General features: G+C 37.4%; 1 protein-coding gene across 3 annotated transcripts in view; it reads right to left on the reverse strand.

Annotated features, from left to right (window-relative positions):
* Nucleotides 1–218: 218 nt before the first annotated feature.
* The window catches only part of AP4E1 (adaptor related protein complex 4 subunit epsilon 1), a 90,577-nt gene continuing 65,862 nt past the window's right edge, over nucleotides 219–24,933 (reverse strand). Inside the window, exons 16-22 of one of the 3 annotated variants that reach the window (XR_002734720.2) lie at nucleotides 20,645–20,768; nucleotides 12,471–12,726; nucleotides 8,258–8,809; nucleotides 6,898–7,088; nucleotides 4,935–5,092; nucleotides 3,372–3,614; nucleotides 219–427 (exon numbers count right to left, since the gene is read on the reverse strand). Coding sequence is in view for 2 of the 3 variants with exons in the window: in XM_023227161.2 (XP_023082929.1) it covers nucleotides 3,454–3,614; nucleotides 4,935–5,092; nucleotides 6,898–7,088; nucleotides 8,258–8,809; nucleotides 12,471–12,726; nucleotides 20,645–20,768 (1,442 nt within the window). In the remaining variant the exon portion in view is untranslated. Of the gene's footprint in view, nucleotides 3,615–4,934; nucleotides 5,093–6,897; nucleotides 7,089–8,257; nucleotides 8,810–12,470; nucleotides 12,727–20,644; nucleotides 20,769–24,933 lie in introns of all 3 variants that reach the window. The other 2 variants (XM_023227161.2, XM_023227163.2) reach the window with 2 other exon arrangements.

Genomic DNA, 24,933 nt, shown 5'->3' on the forward strand with positions numbered 1-24,933 from the left:
AGTTCTCTCTGACCATCACACAGAAACAGAAATATCAATATCTTTACTTTTAACCAATTAGACAAGATTCTTTGGGGGGTGTAATGAATAAAACACTCTTTTCATCCCATTCCAATTGCTCCTGCTCTTTTTAGCTAATGTCTACCAAATTATTGTTTAAATAATATTACTTATTATTCAGCTACTTAGTTAATAAAGAACATATAGACCAAAAAAAGTACAGATCACTTTGTATTTATTACATTACTGAACTTTTTCAAATGACAGAATTCAACTCCAAAATAAAGTAATAAATGTCTATTAAATAATTATTCGCTTGCATTTTTCTCTCCTAAAATTTTTAACACAGCAAAACATCTTAAAGACATGTGAATAGATTCAGTGCACGCTCAGTGGCTCACAATCATGAGGCAAATACCACATTTATCTGTAAAAATACAAGATAAACAGACCAATATTTTAAAATATTGCTGACATAAAAGGAAAAAATAAAATACTACACTTTTACCACAATTATTTTGGTAGATGATAGAACGTTGTTTAAAATAATGCTCCTCTATAGGACACATGAGTGCTTGGCATACTTGGCACGTTAGCAGTTGGTAACTGCTCAGCTTCCATCTGCAGTTTCTCTAGCAGGACCCTTACTCAGGCCCACTTTCAAACCCTGAGCTCTGATCTGCCTGCCTCCACAGGGACTATTCTGGTACCCTTCCTCCTCCATCTACTCTTAAGGCTTTTCTGTCTTCCCTTCTATTCCCCCAGATTCACACTTGCTGCCATCTCCATTTTCAGCAAAGATGCCTGGCACAAAACTCACAAAGCTGAGCATCTCCTCCATAGCTCTTACCCCCAGATGTTGTCCCTTCACTGACTAAATTATGACTATTAGGTAAAGAGAATGAGCCTACCCACAAAAATAAATTAGGCCAGGCACAGTGGCTCACGCCTGTAATCCCAGCACTTTGGGAGGCTGAGGCGGGCAGATCACCTAAGGTCGGGAGTTCGAGACCAGCCTGACCAACATGGAGAAACCCCATCTCTACTAAAAATACAAAAAAATTAGCTGGGTGTGGTGGCACATGCCTGCAATCCCAGCTACGAGGGAGGCTGAGGCAGGAGAATCACTTGAACCTGGGAGGTGGAGGTTGCACTGAGCCGAGATTGCACCATTGCACTCCAGCCTGGCCAACAAGAGTGAAACTCCGTCTCAAAAACATCAAAACAAAACAAAAAACTCCCTACTTTATATCACATCTCCTGCAATGCAAAAATAAAGGCTGGTGTGATGCCTGATTTACAACTTAAAACATTCAATGAGTTTAGACAGAATATATACTGCTCTGAAGTTCCTTAAAATCTATTCTTCTATTATTGTTGTTTCTAAAATCATAAAAATATAAAAACTGTAAACATTCTACTAAACATTTCAATAGAAACCCTGTTACCCTACTTTTTATTTAGTGGGTCAGAAAGAACAAAAGTGACACCACGTTCCTTTGGGCAGACCCAAAATCATGCTCCCAGCCCTAAATCTACCATTACATGTCTCCCATCCATTAGGCAGCTCTGTATGCCAAGCATGTCTCTCACGACAACTGCAGCTACCACTCATGAATACACCCTGTAACCAAGCAGCAGATCTCCCTGGTAGCTGTCCATGTGCTCTCAGCATCTTACCTATTGCTCCACACTCGACCTAACCTCAGTAACTAGGCAAACATAGGGAAGTAAGGACACAAAAAATTGGAGCACCTTCTTTGTGACATGCTGCATTCCTTTGCAAAGTGAGAAGGCACTTCCTCTCTGTCAGAGTCACAGCAGAATTAGGTAAGGGGCGAGGGATGCTGCTGACAGAGGTAGGAATAAGGAGGGAGCTGATAAGGCTAGCTACCAGTGTCCACCGCACCCCTGGAGTCAGCACACTCCTTCATGACACTGCTGAGAGCCTGGGGATGAATCTGATCTATTCAAAAGGAGGAACCTATTATGCAAGAAATTCCAGTCACTTATTACTCTTGTAGCAAGGTTTCACTGTATGTTTTTAAAAGAATAAAAGTAACAAGATATTATATATTTTTTAATGAATAACTTAAAAATTGAGAAAGAAAATACTGCTTTTATTTTTAGGGAGGAATACTCTTGACACAAATGACTAATGAAATCCATTAGCTCTGGGGAATCCCCTTAGCTTCTTTATCAGCCATGATTAATGAGATAACCTAAAATCAGAATTCCTGACCTGGGTGATTAACAGTACCAATTAACCAGAGTATTAACTGAGTATTAAATGACTTAAAATAGTCTCCATGGTGAAGTGTCAGAAAAGGTGAAATAATATTTTCCACAGCACCATAAGATTTTATAAAATACTATTTCAGTTAATGTACAACCTCAAGATTTTGGTCCATCATTCATATATAGGCTTAATCTCTTTTACTGATAATAGTTCTGACAGAGGCCACACAGGCATAACTATAACATGAAAATGATACATTTTACTGAAAAACCTGTATGTTATACTTAGACAGTCTCTGCTTCAGCTATATCCATTGAGTACTAGTGGATTCAAAGGCCAGGAAAAGATAGGTTTGCCATTTATACTCTAATCACAAATTTTAATTTGCCAAAAGGATCTAAGTGGTAACCGACTAAAATATTTGTCATAACTAAAAAGCCATTTTTGTATCTGTTTGGTTTGTTACTGTGTGCTCTTATGGGTTTTGTTTCTATATGATATTTTGAAAATGGCTCTGAGTTTTCGAAATAAGAATAGAGTGATTTACTTTGAATTTTAAAATAAATGCAAGGGGAAAACAGACAAATTTTATAGCCAAATTATCTGGAATTATGTGTAACAGTTATCTATAATAAAAAATATACCACAGATTGGATCTCCTCAATATCCAGCATGCTCATGGATCTTATACAACTGTGTGTGCTATGCCAACTTAGTTCAACACTGATCTAAGCCAAACATAATCAAAAGTATTGACTTGCCTACCAAAAAACATAACTGCATTCCAAAGCCAAATATGAATTAAGTTTGAGATTATCAATTTCATGTCTCCCTTTCATTTAATGCAGAAAACTGAGACTTGGCTTTATTAAAAATTAGCTAGCACTAGAGTAAACGTGCTATAAAATTATTTATAACAAAATAAATATCTTCAGTCCCTCTACACACTAAGTGATATATAAATCATTAGCAGTTTATAACATTAGCTTAGGTCACTTTTTGAGGGACCTAAACATACTGTACAATCCTGAGTTAAAGGTTAGGGATACAGTTTTGGGGATCTTTCTTGACCAGGAATCAAAGAAAACATATAAACCACACTTGTAATAATCCCCATTTTCATTAGACGTACCATGAGTTCTTTTTACTTTGGTAAATAAGTTTATCTATGTAAACCATTGATCTTGATGGAGTAAAATTTAGCAGAGCTTCTGCTAGGATCCCTCCATCACCTTTTGACACTGATACAGTAAATAGTCAGGAAGAGTAGAGCAGGAAGATCTGAACCACAGGGCTAATACATCTGCATAAACTCGGCAATGTAGTAAGCAGGGGATGGATGGGAGCAGCTGACAGGCCAATAGCCCTTCATTGCCTACAACAAAACAAAAGTGAAAAATGATTTAATGCAAAAGGACTTAAACAGACATTTCTCCAAGAAGATACACAAATGGCTAACAAGCACATGAAAAGATACTCAGTATCACTAATCACCAAGGAAACTGCAAATTGAAACCACAATGAGATACTATGCTTCATACCCATTAGGATGGCTAATATTAAAGAAAAAAAACAGGTAATAACAAGTGTTGATGAAGATGTGGAGAAACTGGAACCCCAGTACAGTGCTAGTGGGAATATAAAATGATGCAGTTGCTGTGAAAATGCTATCGTGGTTTCTCAAAAAATTAAATCTAGGCCAGGCGCAGTAGTTCATGCCTGTAATCCTAGCACTTTGGGAGGCCGAGGCAGGCAGATTACTTAATTAAGCTCAGGAGTTCTAGACCTGGCTGGGCAATATGGTGAAACCCCATCTCTACTAAAAAATACAAAAAATTAGCTGAGCATGGTGCCACACACCAGTAATCCCAGCTACTCGGGAGGCTGAGGCATAAGAATAGCTTGCATGGAAGGTGGAGGTTGCAGTGAGCTCAGATCGCACCACTGCACTAAAGCATGGGCAACAAAGTGAGCCTCTGTCTCGAAAAAAAAAAATTAAATCTATAATTATCATATACATAACCTACTAATTCTACTTCTGGGTATATAACCAAATAAAGAACAGAAAGTAGGGACACAAACAGGTATTTGTATAACCCTGTTCATAGCAGCATTACTCACAATAGCCAAAAGGTGGAAGTAACCCAAGTATCCATTTACAGATGAATGGATAAACAAAATGTATCATATTAAAATTCGGACACATTCTACAACATGGATCAACCTTGAAGATATTATGCTCAGTGAAATAAGCCAGATACAAAAGGACAAGTATTGTATGATTCCACATTATATAAGGTACCTAACACAGTCAAGTTCATAGAGACAAGAGGTAAAACAGTAGTTGCCAAGAGGTGGAGAGGAAGGGGAAAGGCCGAGTTAGTGTTTAATAGGTATAGCATTCCAGCTGAGGAAGATAAAAAAGTTCTGAAGACAGATGATGGTGATAGTTGCACAACAGTGTAAATATACTTAATGCCATTTAACTACGTTTAAAAATTGTTAAAATGGTATATTTTATATATGTGTATTTTCCAATAAAAAATTATTTAATACAGTTTGAAAAGCACATTCATCGGAAAGACAGTCACAATAGGAAATGAAGCTCTAAGAAATCTGATACTTGTAAGAGTTGATTTGTGTTCCAATTATAAGAAAGCTCCTATAAACACAGCCTTTTCGTAACTCTACAAACCTATAATTTCGATAATATGGAGTCTTAGTTTCTGTTGCAGAGTCTTTAGTGCAGAAGGAAGTGCAGCTTGAGATTCTGACATTTTTACATTTTGTTTCACATCATTGGCGAAGGATAACCAGAGTTTCCCAAAGTCTTCACTTGAGATTTTTAACGGTCTGAAAATAATTATTAAAATTAGATATATGTCAAAAACAGTGAAATGATTCTAAATAAACAAATTTCAAATGCCTCATGAGAATAAAACATAATCATTGTAAATTTGGGTGCCGTAAGATTTATGTCTTTAAAGCAAATATGCTAAAAATGGTTAGTATCATCCTCCAACCTGATGAAAATACTGAAAGCAGGTATATTATTAAATTTAAAATATCATTTCAATAAATCACTCAGTTCTCTCTCTTTCTACTAGTCATTCCACTAAGATTTTACCAAGTAATTTCATAAACCATTCAAATATAATACAGAACTTTTCTTTTATGTCTACTTTGATTTTGGGGATAATGGGATACTCCATCAAAGCTATGAAAAAGAGCATGAATACAAAGATCTAGCGCCCTAAGTAAATTAGACCAAAAGAAATAACTTTAACAAATACATTTTTTAAATGGTTCAGGAGACTAAAGATCAAATAGTTAAAACTGGGTATCTCTGGGGATAGGATTACAAAGAACTTTTATATTCTACTTATATTTTTCTGTAGCATTTAAGTTTTATAATAAGTATCTATTGATTTGATAATCAAGAAAGATATCTTAAAAATACAGAGGATTTTATTAATACACACAGAACAATGGTCTGTGTTAAATATACTGTGATTCTTCTGATTACTAAGGTTCGCCACGGGAGACACCTCCACAATCACACAACATAAGTTTTTTGAAGGCTGGATTTTATCCTATCAGCACCACAGGCATACAGTATTCTAATAGACTGACAGTTATGTTATTACTAAAAGACTTTAAAGAATGGGCAAAGCTGGGCATGGTGGTCCTTGCCCCTAATCCCAGCACTTTGGGAGGCCAAGGCAGACAGATTGCTTGAGCCCAACAGTTTCAGACTAGCCTGAGCAACATGGCAAAACTCTGTCTCTACAAAAAACACAAAAATTAGCTGGCATGGTGGCACATTCCTGTAGTCCCAGCTACTCAGGAGCCTGAAGTGGGAGGATCACTTGAGCCTGGGAGGTCGAGGCTGCAGTGAACCATAGTGTGGCAGTGCACTCCAGCCTGGGTGACAGACCAAGACCCTGTCTCAAAAAAAAAAAAAAAAAAAAAGAATGATGAACAAAAGTTAGAGCATTGTATTGTAACAGAAGTGACATGTGGTGGTTAAAAATATATAGAGAGAGATTCATTGGTATTCTGCATTCTGGGTTCAGGCAGCCTTCATATTTTTAATGTTCAAAAACAGTACATTTATAAAACAAAATTAGAGCAGGTAAGATATTGTTTTCCATTATTTTGGTAACACTGCATGGTGCCTAGTACAATGGTAAAAACTGCATGTTTAATAAAAGTTTAATAACTATGTCGAGCAATTTTCTTACATTTCTCTAAAGCTTAACAAACAGATTTTATGAAATAATTGAATAAAATACAAATGAGAGAAACTTTTAAAAGCCATGCAGAATCTTTGGAATTATTTAGTTTAAATAATACTTTTTCTCACAAGTTTTTCCAGGTCACCAACCAACTCCAACCTAAATCAGGTCTCTCATTATAATCCCTCATTGTACCACTTATTTTCTCTTCATAGCACAATTCATAATTACATATGTATGTATGTAATTGCACCACGTCTCCTCCATAGACTAGAAATTCCTCTAAGGTAGGAACTGTGTGTAGTTTTTAACTGTTATATTCCCTAGCACCCAGCATAGTGCCTCCATCCACAGAAGAGGTCTAAAAAATAGTTGGTGAATGAACAACTTGAATTAATATTTCACAAAACATTTATTTACCTAATGAAATCTAATAGTGATAAGTTTACAGAAAATTCCAGCTGAGCAGAATGAGTATCCATCATATGATAACTAATAAAACCAGAAAGAATTCCTTCTGTAAAAGGTTCTTCTATCTGCACACTATATTGAAAGCTTTTGGTGCTTTCTGCTTCCATTATAGGCAAACAGCATCCAGGTTGCTCAGTGACCTGCAAATAAAAGTAACAAAAGTGTTGAAGAAGGAAGGGATCAATACAGACTATTATATGACTACCAATTTTCTATTGAAGTGGTACAAATCATACTAATGTGGGAAGTTAATAACAAACTACATTATGAAGATGACTGACAACTTCACTTGAGAAAAATTCACTAGAACAGATAATGAAATAGTAATTGTACACAGGTCAAAATTATGTTAACAAATGGCATTGCAGTTAAAACTCTGTAAATGTCCTGGCTGGCCCTAGGTTTTTAAAGATAGGAGAGTTTTAAAATAATTTTTAAAAGAATTTAAATACAAATACAGGTGTCATCTATTCTCATTCGCTACCCTCAAGTTAAAGCAACTGGGAAGGGTTTGGTCTGTTTTTTTTAAGTTCCACAGGTTATTTTTTTATTTTTTATTTTTTGAGATGGAGTCTCACTCTGTCACCCAGGCTGGAGTGCAATGGTGCAATCTTGGCTCACTGCAACCTCCACCTCCCAGGTTCAAGCGATTCTCCTGCCTCAGCCTCCTGAGTAGCTAGGATTACAGGTGCACACCACCACGCCCAGCTAATTTTTGTATTTTTAGTAGACATGGGGCTTCATCATGTTGGTCAGGCTGGTCTCAAACTCCTGACCTCGTGATCTGCCCACCTCAGCCTCCCAAAGTGCTGCGATTACAGGCGTCAGCCACCGCGCCCGGCCCCACAGGTGATTGTAAAGCACATCTAGTATCAGGAACTTTTGCTCTGGTCAGTGGCCCAGACAATATCCCATTCAACACATTCTAGCTCATAGAAGAAACTGGGCCAGTTTTGTGGAAGATAAATATACTAGTCAAATCTCATTATAACTCCACCAAGGACATCCATACAATAATGCAATTAAACATACTTCCAGCAATCACAGTGGCAATCTGTCAGAGCTAGGGAAGAAAGAGAACTGATGTCTGGGCACTTAGTATGTAAAAATAAATTGGTGACAGAAAGAAGTAAACAGTATACACATTTATTCTTCAATATCCTTACTCCTTAATCTTCCACTTTGCTAAATAACTTGAGAGTTTCATTTTAGTGTTTATGACAAAAGTGAACGAGACATTTAAAGAGCGCAGGAAAAGAGAACACAAAATACACACTGAAAATAAAACAATAATACCTTTAAATTTTACCTTGAAATTTTCTGCAGGAAAAATTTCTAAGTTAGCACTTTTCAATTCCAAACCACTCTTATTAGTGACTGACCAGACCATCAATAAACAATCATCTTTCCAAATTTTATAAGAAGACACTGATATGGTTTCATTATTACAGACTTCCATAGCATTTGAGTGTATGTATTCAGTAGTTTCTTCCAAAAAAGATGAAGCTAAAGAGCTTTCCTTGGCAACTGAGGCTGCAATAGATTGAGGAGGGTGAAAAATTTCCATGCTGTTATCAGCAAACAATGAAGGTGTAGACAGACTGCAATTTGAGAATTTCTCAACCAAGGGCAGTTCTGTGAGTGACTCAGAATCCAAAAGTTCTGAATTGAGAGAAAATGTCTTTAATTCTTTGTCTCCTCTATCGTGCAAAGCATTCAAGTAATAGTCATCTTCATATGCCACATTTGACAAAGAACTAAAGGAAGAACAGGTCATATTATGAGATGTTTCACCACTTTTAGCTTCCTTGATTTTTGATTTCCTCCTGAATTTGTGAGAGACAGTATCTGCTTTTCCCAGCTGCAAAAATAAAACATCATAATATAAAAAGAAATCATTCTACTAGTCATGAGTTTTAAACATTCATCTATAATTTCAACTCGGCAATATAACAATTTGCTGAGGTTCTAACTACAAAGAATAAATTTGCAAAGAATCAGAGATAAATAAAATGTTAAGCCCTAAAATTCTGACAGCTATATAACTTTGAACTATTAGCTAAATCTTGTTTCTCATAAAAAAACACATGGAATCAGAAAAAGAAATAAGGTCAAAAAGTCAGTCATGAACAAAAAACTTGTTAGATTTCAGAATACTAGAGTATAGAACTGAACAAATTTAAAAAACAGTGAGAAAACTAGCCATTTTTTGAGTTGCCATAGTTGTTCTGTATAAGCCTAAGTTACTCTTGAATGCAGGGATGACCCAACCTCTGTTTTAGTCATCTATAATAATCATGATTTTGTGGCCTGTGAGTTAGTAAGCAGGAAAGAAAAACTGATTTTACCTCAAGAATTAACTGGCAGCAGCTGACTGGAACACTCAGCAGGAAAGAATTCAATAACTGACTAATGATGTTTGCCACACATTCAGGAGACAGAATGGCAAACTTGTCATTGTTGGTCTAAACTTTCTGAAGAATGGTCTGTGAATCTATGTAAGAGGAGTGATGGTTCAAGTGTTCCCTTGCCTCACAAAGTTCTATTTAGAATCAGTGCAGCAGACTGGCACTACTCTCCATCTCCACCCACCGGGGTGCTTTGACACTACACAGCATCCTTTACATAATTCTAGTTGACCAGAATTCTAGTTCCCTTTTCATATCTTCTCTGTCACTCTCCTCAAGTCCCAACACCTTCTTCCAACTCTGAACAGATGATTTTTGTCTCTTACCTCCAAATTCAGAAGTCACCAAACAAGAACTAACATTTTATTAACACAAAAACAAGGGGGCACAAAAACTACTGTAGTTATTTTCAATAGTTACTAATAACTGTTAAATAGTAGTTATTTTCAGTAGTTATGGGACTCAAGTTAGATGTATATTAGAGGGCAGGCATGGTGGCTCACATCTGTAATCCCAGTACTTTGGGAGGCTGAGGCAGGTGGATCACTTGAGGCCAGGAGTTCGAGACCAGCTTGGCCAACATGGTGAAACCCCGTCTCTACCAAAAACAAAAAAAAATTAGCCAGGCGTGGTGGTGCATGCCTATAATCCCAGTTACTCGGGAGACTGAAGTGGGAGAATTGAACCTGGGAGGCAAAGGTTGCAGTGAGCTGAGATCGTGACACTGCACTCCAGCCTGGGCAATACAGCAAGATTGTGTCTTAAAAAAAAAGACGAAAAAAAAAAACACCAGATGTATATTAGACTGCTTGTTACTGTCCCCTGGGTCACCGATGCTCATTTTTTTTTTTTTTTTTTTTTTTTTTGGTCTATGTTTCATTTTGGATAGTTTCTATTACTTTGTTTTCAAGCTTAATGATCTTTTCTTCTGCACTGTCAATCTGCTAGTATTCAGAAGCTATACAGGCCAGAAGACACTGTAGCGACATCTTTGTTTAAATGCTTGAAGAAAAGAAATAGTTTAGCACAGCATACTCAGAAAAAAAATGTCTTAAAAATGAAGGTGAGGCTAGGCATGGTGGCTCACGCCTGTAATCCCAGCACTTTGGGAGGCCAAGGGAGGAGAATCACTTGAAGTCAGGAGTTTGAGACCAGCCTGGCCAACATGGTGAAGCCCTGTCTCTACTAAAAATACAAAAATTAGCTGGACTTGGTGGCACATGCCTGTAATCCCAGCTACTCGGGAGGCTGAGACAGGAGAATTGCTTGAACCTGAGAGGCAGAGGTTGCAGTGAGCCAAGATTATGCCACTGCACTCCAACCTGGGTAACAGAGTAAGACTGTCTCAAAAAAAAAAAAGGTGAAATAAGAAGCCAAAGGTGAAAAAAATAATAATAAACCTTGGCCTTTCTAAAGTGATGTAAAAAATTAATTCAAAATGGATCACAGACCTAAAAATAAAAGCTAGTTAAAATGAAATACATCAATACAGTCTTGATGTATATAACTGAGAATGCTAACGTAAGAAAAATCAGCAGGGAACAGGATTCCTGGAGAAAAACAGTCATCCAAAATGAGGCATGACACAGAAGGAGCACATTCAGTTAGTCCCAATCCTGTCTGCTTTGCCCCAGTATCAGAGGAAGGGTCAGGGCTGAGAAGTGAGAGGATACATGCTAATTTTATGTCATCATTAACTGTTCCTCCTTCTTTATGATGCATCTACATTACAACACAATTCCTCACAGAATTCAGGGTCTCATAAAACAGAGAAATACACTCCTTTTTCTACTCTTCAGTGACAGCTGAGTGAGAATGAGGGGGAAGTATAAGAGGTAAGCCGAAAAGGATTTAGCATCATTAATAGAAAAAACATCTTAATAACATTTCTGATTCCAAACTCGCCACAAAAAAATCTAATATCACCCTGAATGTTCTCCTGAGGAAAAAATCTACCTGAAAGCTATGCACTTGTTAAATAAGCAGCAATGAAGTTCACAAATCAGGGCTCCATGAGCCTGGGTGTAATCTGACTTTGGTGTGTTCCTCCTAGAGCATTCCACTGGTACCCTCTCATCACAGCCTACCAGGACAACTCAAAAACCCAAGATCAGTCACTTTACTGCTGATCTGCAAATGTCAACTCGGAAAATATTAAGAAACATTAATTATTAATATTTTTAGGCTGAATCTGTTTTTTCCTAAGAGAGAATATCAAGTCTGACAGAAACAGGATCTAGACTGGTGAGTCTAGAAAAGAAAGAGACAAAGATAAAGAGTACATAGTATGGTATACCATCTGGCCTGGTACTGACAGGAATGCAGGGGAAATTTCACCATGGGAGGAGGAGGTTGAAAGAGCTGGGATGTCACTCTAATGAAAATTTTGTACAAGGTGGGTTCATTAGCCACCAAAAGGAGGATACATTACATGGTATTCTCAGATGCTCAAAAACAGCACCTGTCCTTCACTCCAACTTGTCATTCTTTTACTATGAAAATAATTTCTCAGTATAAAAAATTTTAAAATCATAATCTTAGTATCTGAATATAATTATCATTTTTGTATAATTCTTTTCAGCCTTAGGTATAAACAAGGCATAAATAAAACTTTATACTCTGTACTTTTTGTTTAATACATCATTTAAGTATTTTTTCATTTTACAAAGCAATATTATTGATCATTCTTAGAGCTGAATAATGTTCTGGGAGAATACAATTTATGTAATACAATTTTGAGGAGTACTTTTTACAAAGATAGACCAACATTGTTGAATGATTATCATCATCCCCCTTCCCTTTGAGAACTGCCCCATCCACCCACAGGGGTGAGAGTGGCCGTGGTCATACCTGTAACTATTTGGAGCCTGACCCTTGTCCACTGACTGGGTTACAGAGAACACCTGACTCAAGTTGAGCCAACTGCATTTTCTCTTTCAAGAATATAAAAGGTACGTCATTAGTGGTTCTGGAGCTGGGACATGATGGTGAGTAAGAACTGGGGAAGCCACTTCTCACCATACAAATAAATAACAGCCAGGAGCTTTTATAGAGCCAGTTTTTTTGTACAAACAGACAACAACGATTCTTAGAGGAATAGAACGGATTACTTACCAGGTTGACTGTACTTTCTGATCCTAGCCCAACAAATAATGATGATGCCAGCAGCTGCTTTTCTTTCTCCTCTTTAGATTGGGTAAGAACTTGAGATTGATCCTTTTTTGTTATAGCTTGATCTACATTCTCCATTATACTCTCTTGAGGAATAGGCAGAGCTCCACTTTCATTACCAGTTTTGCTTTCCTTCTTGGGAAGATAGCCTTCTTTCCCCCACAATTTCTTTATACCTTCTAGCTTCAAGCTATTTGTCCTAAAGAGGTTGATAATAAAATCAAGCCAACTTAAATAACTGCTAATAGTTACTTTCTTGAGGCATTCTTTCAAAACATATCAATGTCCATGGCCTTTTAAAAACAACTGCCACATTATATTCTACACACCAGAAGTAAAACCTCGATCTCTAGATTTTATTTTAGTTATAGCCAACATCCCTCCACCCTCTAGTCAAAGGATTTGATTTAAGGCTGCAGAACTCTAGACTTAGTTAAAAATTTCACAGCATTTAATTTTCGCTTAATTGCTTAAGTCATACAAAAATAGAACTACTGTAAATCAGTTTCTTTCTTCCATTGACTTTTCAAAAATACCTTTAATTCTGATGGGTTAAAGATGAGAAATGATTCAAATTTCTTAGCAATATGAAGGAATTAAACCTATACAAATTCATTAAGTAAAATCCTGTTAAAAGCAAAAACATCATTCAAATGTACTCCTATGTATACATTTACATTGTATTTTTTCTTTAATTTTACAACCCAGGAGACAAAAATTCAAGTTGCCGTGAATACATGCTCCCCATAAATTTACTTTAATCCAAAAGGTTTTTCTCACTATGCATACTAGCGACATTTTCAACTATTAAGTGTACTTTTATCAAAATGCAATGAAGTTTTATCTATAAAAGAAAAAAGTAAGATTTTAGGAAAAAGCCTGAGGCTGACGAATTTTTACACCTAAGTTGAAAAGAATTAAAGTGTTATTTAGGAGCCAGGTGTCCTACCCAAAAAGCCTAAACAAGGCATCTAGGCAGTAAGTCCAGGGCCAAATTTAGAATCCTAATGTTGTCACAAAAGTTGCAGTCGTGAATCTGGAGTGACTAATAAGCGCAGGCTAAAATAGCCAAGGATCATCTCTATTATTCTCATATAAGAGCTATGTGTCCATTAATTAGTTTGATTGCGGTAATCATTTCACAAGGTATATCAAACCATCACATAGCACACCTTAAATACATACCACTGACCCTTGAAAAATGGAGACGGTTGGCGCACTGACTCCTTGCATTGTCAAAAATCCACGTGTAACTTTTGACTCCTCCAAAACTTAACTACTAATAGCCTATTGTTGACTAGAAGCCTTACTAATAACATAAACAGTCGATTAATACATAGACTAGTATCTATATATATTTTATGTATTCCTGACAATCTTATTGTTTCTCAATTTTTTGATATTCCTAGGGTACACGGTTTGTTGGAAAGTTTTCTCAAATTATCTCAAATCTGAAAAACTTTTTCCAGCATATTTACTGAAGAAATCTGTGTACTAAGTGGACCCACACAGTTTAACCCATATTGTTCAAGGGTCAGCTATACAATGTTTATTTAGCAATTATATCTCAATAACACCGGAGTTTAAAAAAAAAAAAAAACCATGTGTCCTTGGCACTTGACTCATTTAAGCATCTCTGTCATGGTCCAAAATGGCATTTAAAAAAAATCATTTTTACTACAAGATGAGCTGATCATGAAATGAACAAAAAGGAAGACTCAGAAATATTTCTACTAATTATTATTAGTATTGAAATTATTGGAATCATGATCAATGTGATTTTGAGCCCAAAACAAAGCAAAAGCAGGTAATTACACTTCATACTGAGTGAAGAATTAATGCTATTAAGAAGTAAGTAGCTAAAGGAAAAATTGAATGTTAATTAAAAATGCCCTAAAGGGAACTGGTTCATTCCTTCTCAATGATTTTTACTGCTGAGTATCCCTTTACAAATATCTTCATTTCCCCCTTTCTTCCTCCAGGTTCTAAAAGAGTTTTCTTAAAAAAAAAAAAAAAAAAGTTATACAATAAACCTCTTAGACAAAAATTGGTTGTAGTTGCCATAAGCAGATCCCAAGTGGTCATGGGAAGCACAAAAATAACCCCTAACATTTCTAGAATAGAATTCTCAAAAGAAGCACCTCTAGGGAATTTGTGAATATCCACAAGAGTATTATAGTATCTGTATACTCCCTTTAACCAAAATATTACCTTTATTCACAAAAAAAAAAGGAGAACAAGTCCCTAAATTTTACTAATAAATGATTTGAATAGTAGTTTAACAACAACAACAACAAAAGGCAGATGTGGAGGACAATGGGCTGCTCCATCCGGATCCCTCTTCAATGAAGGACTGTTGACCAGCTGTTGGGAGTGCTGTCAGCTCTCAGCCTCTTCAGGGATTGCCTGAGCTGCAGAGGGCTACTTCACCCAAGATCACGCCCCTTCCAAGGCAGCCTACATCCAGTGATGGATGAATGGAAGTATAAAGTCCTTGCCATCCATCTTGGTTCAACTCAGGACAACTCTGAAGGGTCTTTCCCGCTCCAGAGCTCCCCACAGTGTCAGCAGAGGTTGTCACTGGCAATGCGTTGCATCTTAACTTCTACCCAAACCTGCTTCTTTTTCCTTCCTTCTATAGATGTTGATCCCAATGAGACTCCTAATTATTCTGCATACTAAATGCCATCACAGAATGTGCTTCCCAGGGAACTCAATCCACAACTGGCAAAAAGGGGCAGGAGGTACAAAAGGAGCCTAAAAAGAGACTCAAACTATTTTAAAGATTTTTCTTATTTATTTCATCTGCATACATAGTTATGATCAACACAAATATTCTGTTACGCATACATACAGATCATCTAAAAAGTGGGAAAATATGGCCAGGTGCAGTAGCTCACACCTGTAATGCCAGCACTGATGCTGAGGCAGGCAGATCACTTGACCCCAGGAGTTCAAAACCAGCCTGGCCAACTTGGCGAAACCCTGCCTGTACTAAAAACATAAAAATTAGCCAGGCGTGGTGGCAGGCGTCTGTAATCCCAGCTACTTGGGAGGCTGAGGCATGAGAACCCAGGAGAACCCACCAGAACCCAGGAGGTGGAGGATGCAGTAAGCCAAGATCACACCACTGCACTCCAGTCTGGGTGACAGAACGAGACTTGTCTCAAATAATAATTAATAAATAAATAAATAAATAGGAAAATACATAAGAAAGCAACATAAGGTCATTTCATACACAAAATATGCTTCTTAATGATATGAAACACTAGAAAAAGAATATTTTTAAACATGAGTCATCTTTGCCCGGATTTTGACAATACTATCATATAATACATGGTTTTCTACAGTGTGTCCTTGTATTATTTTTATTCAGACCATTCAAATACAGATGTAAATTCGGACCAAGTAACTAAGCTTCAAAAGATTAGGGATGTACTTTAACTCAGCTCTAGGAATTCCCATTTGAGATAGGGTGCTCCAGGTAAGAAATTATAAATTAGGTTTGCTACTACCTTATTCTCAGGTTGCCAGGGACTGTAAAAGAGCAACTGTCTTCCCTCTACGATGATTCACCTTGCCAATTACTATGTTCCTCTTCTGAAATAATGCGTGAGCTGAGGTCCACTTTGGAAACAAATTTTAAATTCATCCCTCATCTTCCATTTCACAATAATACAGCATATATTATATAATTGCTTAGCAGTTTTGCCAAATGTCATTTCTCTGAGGGCAGGAGATGTATATGTACAGTATTTACAAGGCCTGCCACAGCCCCCAGATCCTAGTTCAGTACTATAGTAACAGATGCTGTCATCTGTTGTGCAGGTAAAAGTGTGTAAGTTTCTCCCTGGGTTTGAAGGGTTCCTGTCTCTTTCCCTTGTCCCTTTGGTCCCTGTTTGGGACACTTAATTGCTGTCACCTCCATCATCAAATGCCCACAAACAATATCTGCTCCCCATGTTTGGAATACCAAAATTAAATATCTGGGAAAGAAAATAAGGAGGTTAACAGAGCAGGAAAAAAAAAAAGGATAAGAAAAAGAATTTGAATTCATGCCATTTCATTCAACATATTCTACATTCCTCATGATCTATTATTAGTATCTTTCTTCCAATAAATACTTGTAACCATTTCACTGGACAACTGACAAATGTAACGATGAACACAAAATGACTGACTTCTTAATAAATACAGAAGAACTCAAAATTCAAATGTCATCCTTCAAAGTTGTCACTTTTGAGATTTTATCACATTTATTCCAACAATGTGGCCATTACTTAAAACATTTATTATTATTATTATTATTATTATTATTATTATTATTATTATTATACTTTAAGTTCTAGGGTACATGTGCATAATGTGCAGGTTTGTTACATATGTATACTTGTGCCATGTTGGTGTGCTGCACCCATCAACTCGTCAGCACCCATCAACTTGTCATTTACATCAGGTATAACTCCCAATGCAATGATGGTTTCCAGCTGCATGCATGTCCCTACAAAGGACACAAACTCATCCTTTTTTATGGCTGCATAGTATTCCATGGTGTATATGTGCCACATTTTCTTAATCCAGTCTGTCACTGATGGACATTTGGGTTGATTCCAAGTCTTTGCTTTTGTGAATAGTGCCACATTAAACATCCGTGTGCATGTGTCTTTATAGCAGCATGATTTATAATCCTTTGGGTATATACCCAGTAAGGGGATGGCTGGGTCATATGGTACTTCTAGTTCTAGATCCTTGAGGAATCACCATACTGTTTTCCATAATGGTTGAACTAGTTTACAATCCCACCAACAGTGTAAAAGTGTCCCTATTTCTCCACATCCTCTCCAACACCTGTTGTTTCCTGACTTTTGAATGACTGCCATTCTAACTGGTGTGAGATGGTATCTCATTGTAGTTTTGATTTGCATTTCTCTGATGGCCAGTGATGATGAGCATTTTTTCATGTGTCTGTTGGCTGTATAAATGTCTTCTTTTGAGAAATGTCTGTTCATATCCTTTGCCCACTTTTTGATGGGGTTGTTTGTTTTTTTCTTGTAAATTTGTTTGAGTTCTTTGTAGGTTCTGGATATTAGCCCTTTGTCAGATGAGTAGATTGCAAAAATTTTCTCCCATTCTGTAGGTTGCCTGTTCACTCTGATGGTAGTTTCTTTTGCTGTGCAGAAGCTCTTTAGTTTAATTAGATCCCATTTGTCAATTTTGGCTTTTGTTGCCGTTGCTTTTGGTGTTTCAGACATGAAGTCCTTGCCCATGCCTATGTCCTGAATGGTATTACCAAGGTTTTCTTCTAGGGTTTTTATGGCATTAGGTCTAACATTTAAGTCTCTAATCCATCTTGAATTAATTTTCATATAAGGAGTAAGGAAAAGATCCAGTTTCAGCTTTCTACTTATGGTTAGTCAATTTTCCTAGCACCATTTATTAAATAGGGAATCCTTTCCCCATTTCTTGTTTCTCTCAGGTTTGTCAAAGATCAGATGGCTATAGATGTGTGGTATTATTTCTGAGGACTCTGTTCTGTTCCATTGGTCTATATCTCTGTTTTGGTACCAGTACCATGCTGTTTTGGTTACTGTAGCCTTGTGGTATAGTTTGAAGTCAGGTAGCGTGATGCCTCCAGCTTTGTTCTTTTGACTTAGGATTGTCTTGGCAATGTGGGCTCTTTTTTGGTTCCATATGAACTTTAAAGCAGTTTTCTCCAATTCTGTGAAGAAACTCATTGGTAGCTTGATGGGGATGGCACTGAATCTATAAATTACCTTGGGCAGTATGGCCATTTTCACGATATTGATTCTTCCTATCCATGAGCATGGTATGTTCTTCCATTTGTTTGTGTCCTCTTTTATTTCACTGAGCAGTGGTTTGTAGTTCTCCTTGAAGAGGTCCTTTACATCCCTTGTAAGTTGGATTCCTAGGTATTTTATTCTCTTTGAAGCAATTGTGAATGGAAGTTCATTCATGATTTGGCTTTCTGTTTGTCTGTTACTGGTGTATAAGAATGCTTGTTATTTTTGCACATTGATTTTGTATCCTGAGACTTTGCTGAAGTTTCTTATCAGCTTAAGGAGATTTTGGGCTGAGATGATGGGGTTTTCTAAATATACAATCATGTCATCTGCAAACAGAGACAATTTGACTTCTTCTTTTCCTAACTGAATACCCTTTATTTCTTTCTCTTGCCTGATTGCCCTAGCCAGAACTTCCAACACTATGTTGAATAGGAATGGTGAGAGAGGGCATCCCTGTCTTGTGCCAGTTTTCAAAGGGAATTTTTCCAGTTTTTGCTCATTCAGTATGATATTGGCTGTGGGTTTGTCATAAATAGCTCTCATCATTTTGAGACATGTTCCATCAATACCGAATTTATTCAGCATTTTTAGCATGAAGGGCTGTTGAATTTTGTCAAAGGCCTTTTCTGCATAAAACATTTTTAACTCTATTAGATGCAGCTTCTTCCCAAACAAGAAAGCCATTTCCTTACTTTATTGTCACATCAGAATATTGACCAAAATTATTCAGATTGATCACGAATATTATTTGGTAAACTCACCTCTTGGGTAATGAAGACAATGGTGGTAATGACAATCCTTATTAATATCAGCAACTACCATTTATCAATCACTTGCTATGAACTGGGCTGTGCTATGTACTTTACATGTCATCTCATTTTATTCACTCAATTATGTTTCTAAAGGTAACTTAATTATGTTTCCGAAATCAAAATAAACCTTACAATGAAATTCAGCTCCAAATAAAACATTTAAACAAACGCATCATCAATTTTCAAGGTGGCTGGAAAGAAACTCTGCAAGCATTTTGAGCAAAGTATACAGCTTCCTCAGGTGACTACCGATGGTCTCTGACTTCTAATAGTTCAACTTAATGATTTTTTTGGCTTTACAATGGTGTGACAGCAATAGAGTTTAGTAGAAACCATACTTCAAATTTTGAACTTTTATCTTTTCCCAGGCTGGCAATGTGATAGGATATTCTCTTGCAATGCAGAGATAACAATGAGCTAATAAAATAATAAATAGGCTGGGCACGGTGGCTCATGCTTGTAATCCCAGCACTTTGAGAGGCCGAGGTGGGTGGATCACATGAGGCCAGTAGTTTGAGACAGGCCTAGCTAACATGGTGAAATCCCATCTCTACTAAAAACACAAAAAATTAGCTGGGCATGGTGGCGGGAGCCTGTAATCCCAGCTACTGGGGAGGCTGAGGCAGGAGAATCACCTGAGCCCAGAAGGCAGAGGTTGCAGTGAGCCAAGATCGTGCCATTGCACACCAGCCTAGGCAACAAGAGTGAAAATGTGTCTCAAAGTAGTAATAATAATAATAATATAACAAAATAATAAATAATAATGGGCCAATGATCAGCAGAACTGAGTTCTAGACATAGATCTGGTGTTTGGTAGATCTGACTTACAATATTTTCAACTTATAATGGGTTTATCAGAATGTAACTCCATCATAAGTTGAGGGGCATCTGTATATGCCTTCACTGGGTGACTGACTATATGGCTTCCTCAGGTGAAATCAATCACCTTATTTTATGTTCACCTCTATATCTGTCAATGTTCCAATGAGATGGTTACAAGATACATTTCTCAGAAGAATGAGGAATGTAGAATGATATGTTAAATATCAACCTGGATGTATAAATTCTAATATGCCTCTAAAAATATATATATATATATATATATATATATATAAAATATGTAGCAGTAACACATATTATTACTACGTATAAAGCTTGTGTACATTTTATGCTGTCTTGGAAGGTAGGTAAGCTCTTAAAGAACATACTGTACAATATAAATACCTTAAGAGCAATAAATAGAAACCACTGAAACAACAGCCCATACAGAATTTAGCTTTAAAAACCTTTCTAAATCATTATATTAAAACACATTGTCACAAGTGTGCCTCTCCCTTTGAAAATTATGTGAAAACCACTGAAACAATAGACTTCTTGAAAATTATCCTAAAATAAGCAAATAATGACCATGATGATACAAGGCAGGAGCAGAAGGTAAATGAAATGCTAAAAGACATTTAAACACTCCCATAACCTCCATTTTAATAAGAAATGAACTTACTCTTTCAGTCCTGTCTCAGCACTATTCCCAGATATATCTGAACCAAGAGAAATGCCAGCAGGAGACTGTCGTCCAGTGAAGCCAGATGAAGAAAAGGAGAGTCCATACGGTTCAAAATTGAGAACTAGAATTTTAAAACAGTAACAGAGGTTCATATTTAAAACAAAGGAAAAAACTGTGAAAGTTACCATTCACTACCAAAATAATTCAAGACTGGAATCTAATAGCAATTTTTAAACTCTAAGGGACTTTGAGAATGATCTAATCAAATACTTCCAGTAATAAATCAACTACCATTTGGTAAATGTCTACTGTAAGTATTCACACTACTAGGTGATTAAAGACAAACTATCCTTCATTTTTACCTTTTTACCTCCCTTAGAAGCTAAAAAAGACTCAATTAGGAAAGATAGCTGATAAACCAAGTCTACCGAAAACTTGCTGCTCCCATGCAAAAATGTTTAATGAGTTATAATGAAGAGGTGACCATGTTTTGCTGAACAAACTGCTCCTGGGTACATTCTTGTACCAAATGGACTGATGGAGTCCTCAATGTGAAATCTCCCTAAGGTTAACAGAGATTCTGATTCCTTTTAATCTGTATAACCTAATTAATTCAAAAGAGCCAAGAAAATTCATACTGTTACTGTGGTAGAGCAGACGCCAATATCCACTCTCCCTTTCTTTCTATGTAATAAACCTCTCAATTCCACCCAGAGACATTTACAGACACCTTTGCCATATGACTGAAGTCTAGCCTATGAAATTATGCACACATTTTGTTTGCAACTTCTGGAAGGAGTCCTCCTGGAATAAAAGACAATCTTTCTTCTCCCCCTTCCTCTTCTCTGCTGGCTGGACTGCAACATGATTGCTGGGGTGTAAGAAGCCATCTTGGATCATAAAGTGGAACACCAAAGATGCCAGAACAGCAAGAGAGGTGAAACTTGGGTTTTTTAATAATCATGAAGCCATCATCAACCCTACATTGCCTACTTCTGGATTCCTTTAATGGGAGAAAGCAATAACCATCTATCTTGTATGAGGTCCCACTTTGTTTTTTTATTTTTTAATAGGATAATTCACCAAGCCTAATCTTAACTGACAAATTTTGGACAGTCTAGATTATAGAAAAGGGCCCTTTTAAATCATAAAAAGTATCTTAGAAAATATTGTGTCAACTTCTGTAATTACTATTCTCATTTTACAAATGAGGAAACTGTGGAAAACAGTTTGTCTCAAATTACAAAAAATAAAAAATGACAAAGCCAGATATGAACTTAGACATTCTAGCGCCAGAGCTGTACTCTCACCTATTATATTATACAGTCTCCTCCAAAGGAAATATCACCTATTCCAAAGAATACTAAATAAATGCTTGTTAGTTACCTAAATAAATGATACAGAAGAAGAATCAATGTAAAAAAATAATAATGATGGGCTAATGATCAGGAGAACTGTGTTCTGGACATATCTTTGCTGTTAACGAGGTATGTGAACTAGATCTCCATTTCTTCATCTGTAAAGTGAATAATTCAAACTACGTCAACCGTTTCCAAATGCTGATCTGATAATGAGGCTCAGGCTTACTTCACTGAATCTCCCAAGGACCTTTTTATACATACAGCCAAGCTCAGAGAGATTCAGATATAGAAGGAATAGGAGTAGGGCTCAAAATAAGTCTCATTTTTTAAAAACTCTCTGTGATTCTGATTCATAATCATGTTTGGAAACCACTTATCTAAATCTCTTTAAGTCCTTTCCAGCTAAATCTCTTTAAGGTCCTTTCCAACTAAATCTCTTTAAGGTCCTCTCATTTTAAGTTGTTTAATCATCTAACTTAATCATAGTCTGTTTTATGTTGCTATAAGACAATGCAACAGAACGGGTGAATTATGATGAACTGAAATTTACTTGGCTTATAGTTCCAGAAACTGAAAAGTCCAAGAGCATGGCACTGGCATCTGGTGAGGGCCTTCATGCTGCATCATCCCATGGTGGAAGGAAAGCAGAGGGGCAAGACAGGGCAAGAGCAAGAGAGGGCCAAACTAGCCTAGTCTTTTTCTTTTCTTTTCTTTTCTTTTTGAGATGGAGTTTCGCTCTTTTTGCCCAGGCTGGAGTGCAATGGCGCGATCTCGGCTCACCACAACCTCCGCCTCCCGGGTTCAAGTGATTCTCCTGCCTCAGTCTCCTGAGTAGCTGGGATTACAGGCATGTGCCACCATGCCCAGCTAATTTTATATTTTTAGTAGAGACGGGGTTTCTCCATGTTGGTTAGGCTGGTCTTGAACTCCCGACCTCAGGAGATCCGCCCGCCTCAGGCTCCCAAAGTGCTGGGATTACAGGTGCTCACTGCATCTGGCCCAAACTCACTTTTTTAATGACTCACTCCCATGATAATGATATTAATTCATTCGTGAGGGCAGAGCCCTCGTGACCTATCACCTCTTATTAGGTCTCACCTCCCAACACTGTTTCACTGGGGATTGTTTCCAACACATGAACTTTGGAGTACACATTCAAACCACAGCATTCTGCTCCTGCCCCACCAATATCATGTCCTTATGATACAAAATATATTCATTCCATTACAATAGTCTCAAAAGCCTTAACTCATTCCAGTATTAACTCCAAAGTCCAGAGACATCTAAATCAGATATGGGTGAGACTAAAAGCAAATTTCTCTCCAGCTGTGGGTCTGTGAAATTAACAAGTTATATGCTTCCAAAATACAATAGTAGGGCAGGCATAAAGTAGATACTCCCATTCCAAAAGGGAGGAATAGGCCAGAAGAAAGGGGTAAGTGGTCTCAAATAACTCCAAAACCCAACAGAGGAATCAGCATTAAGTCTTAATGCTCCAGAATTATCATCTCGACTCCACGTCCCACCTTTTGGGAACACTGGCGCAGGAGTTGGACACTCAAGACCTTAGGCAGCCCCACACCTATGACAAAGTCCTATGACTTTGGGGCTCAGTCCACCCAGTAGCTCTCAGGGGATTGGAGTCTCACGTCTACAACTCTCCCAAGCTGATGCTGCAAACTAGTAGCATCAGTTCTGGGGTCTCAGGAGTGACCCCACTCCTAAGGGTCCACTAGGCACTGCCCTGGTGGGACTCTCTGTGACGGCTCTGATCCTGTCTTTCTGCTCAGCATTGCCCTAGCAGGGACTTCCTGTGATGGCTTCACACCCATGACAAGTCTCTGCCTAAGCCCCAGGGAGTCCACAACATCTTTTGAAATCGAGGTGGAGAACACCGTGAACCCATGGCTCTTGCACATTGGGCACCTACAGAATTAGCACCACATATGCCACCAAGGTTTATGGCTTGAATCTTCTGGAACAGCAGGTGAAGCCACACCTGGGCCCACATGAATGGCTGGAGCAACCACGGAATGCTGTACCAGAATGCTGGGAGCAGACTTGAGGAAGCTCTGGGCAGCAAGCCCATAAAGGGCACCTGGCCATCCCCTGAAAGCATTCTGCACTCCCAGAGCTTGAGCCTGTGAAGAGAAGGGCAACCTCTGAGATCTCTGAAATGCCTTTAGCGTTACTCTCCCAGTATCTTGATGATCATTTCTATCACTTGACCAGATCCTTGACCTGGTCTCCCAAACATATTTTCTCATTTTTTACATGGCCAGGCTGAAAATTTTCCATCTTTCTATTATGCTTCTGTTTAGTTATAAATTCCATCTTTAAATCATTTATTTCCTCTCATATCTTACTGCACGCAGTTAGAAGTAGCCATACAGCTCCTTCAATATTTTGCATAGAAATTTCTTCCACCAGATATCCTAGTTCATCGCTCTTAAATTCTGTCTTCCATAAACCCTCAGGCATGAAGAGACATAAATTCATCCAAGACTTTTGCCACTTTATAAGAAAGATGGCTTTACTCCAGTTTCCAATAAGATATATTCCTCTTTCCTGTCTCGGATCTCATAAACTTAATGAACCTAGAATTTAAGTACACTTAAGTAACTTAGAGATTAAGAGACAGTGGTGCCCATATTTCTAACAACATTCTGATCATGAACACTTAATCTCTAACTTTCAGATTTTCCCTACAGCTCTCCTCTTCTTCTCCTCAGCCCACATCAGAACTGCCCTTAATATTATGTTTACGGCAATCTAAAATTTTCCTAGCCTGCTCCTTTAAATTTTTCTGCTCTACTCATTACCCAGTTTCAAAGCCATTTCCACATTTTCAGATATCTTTAATAGCAACAGCCTCACTTCTCAGGACCAATTTTCTGTCATAATCCATTTTATGTTGCTATAACA

This window comes from Piliocolobus tephrosceles, chromosome 6 (assembly GCF_002776525.5).
Source record: "Piliocolobus tephrosceles isolate RC106 chromosome 6, ASM277652v3, whole genome shotgun sequence".
NCBI lineage: Eukaryota > Metazoa > Chordata > Mammalia > Primates > Cercopithecidae > Piliocolobus > Piliocolobus tephrosceles.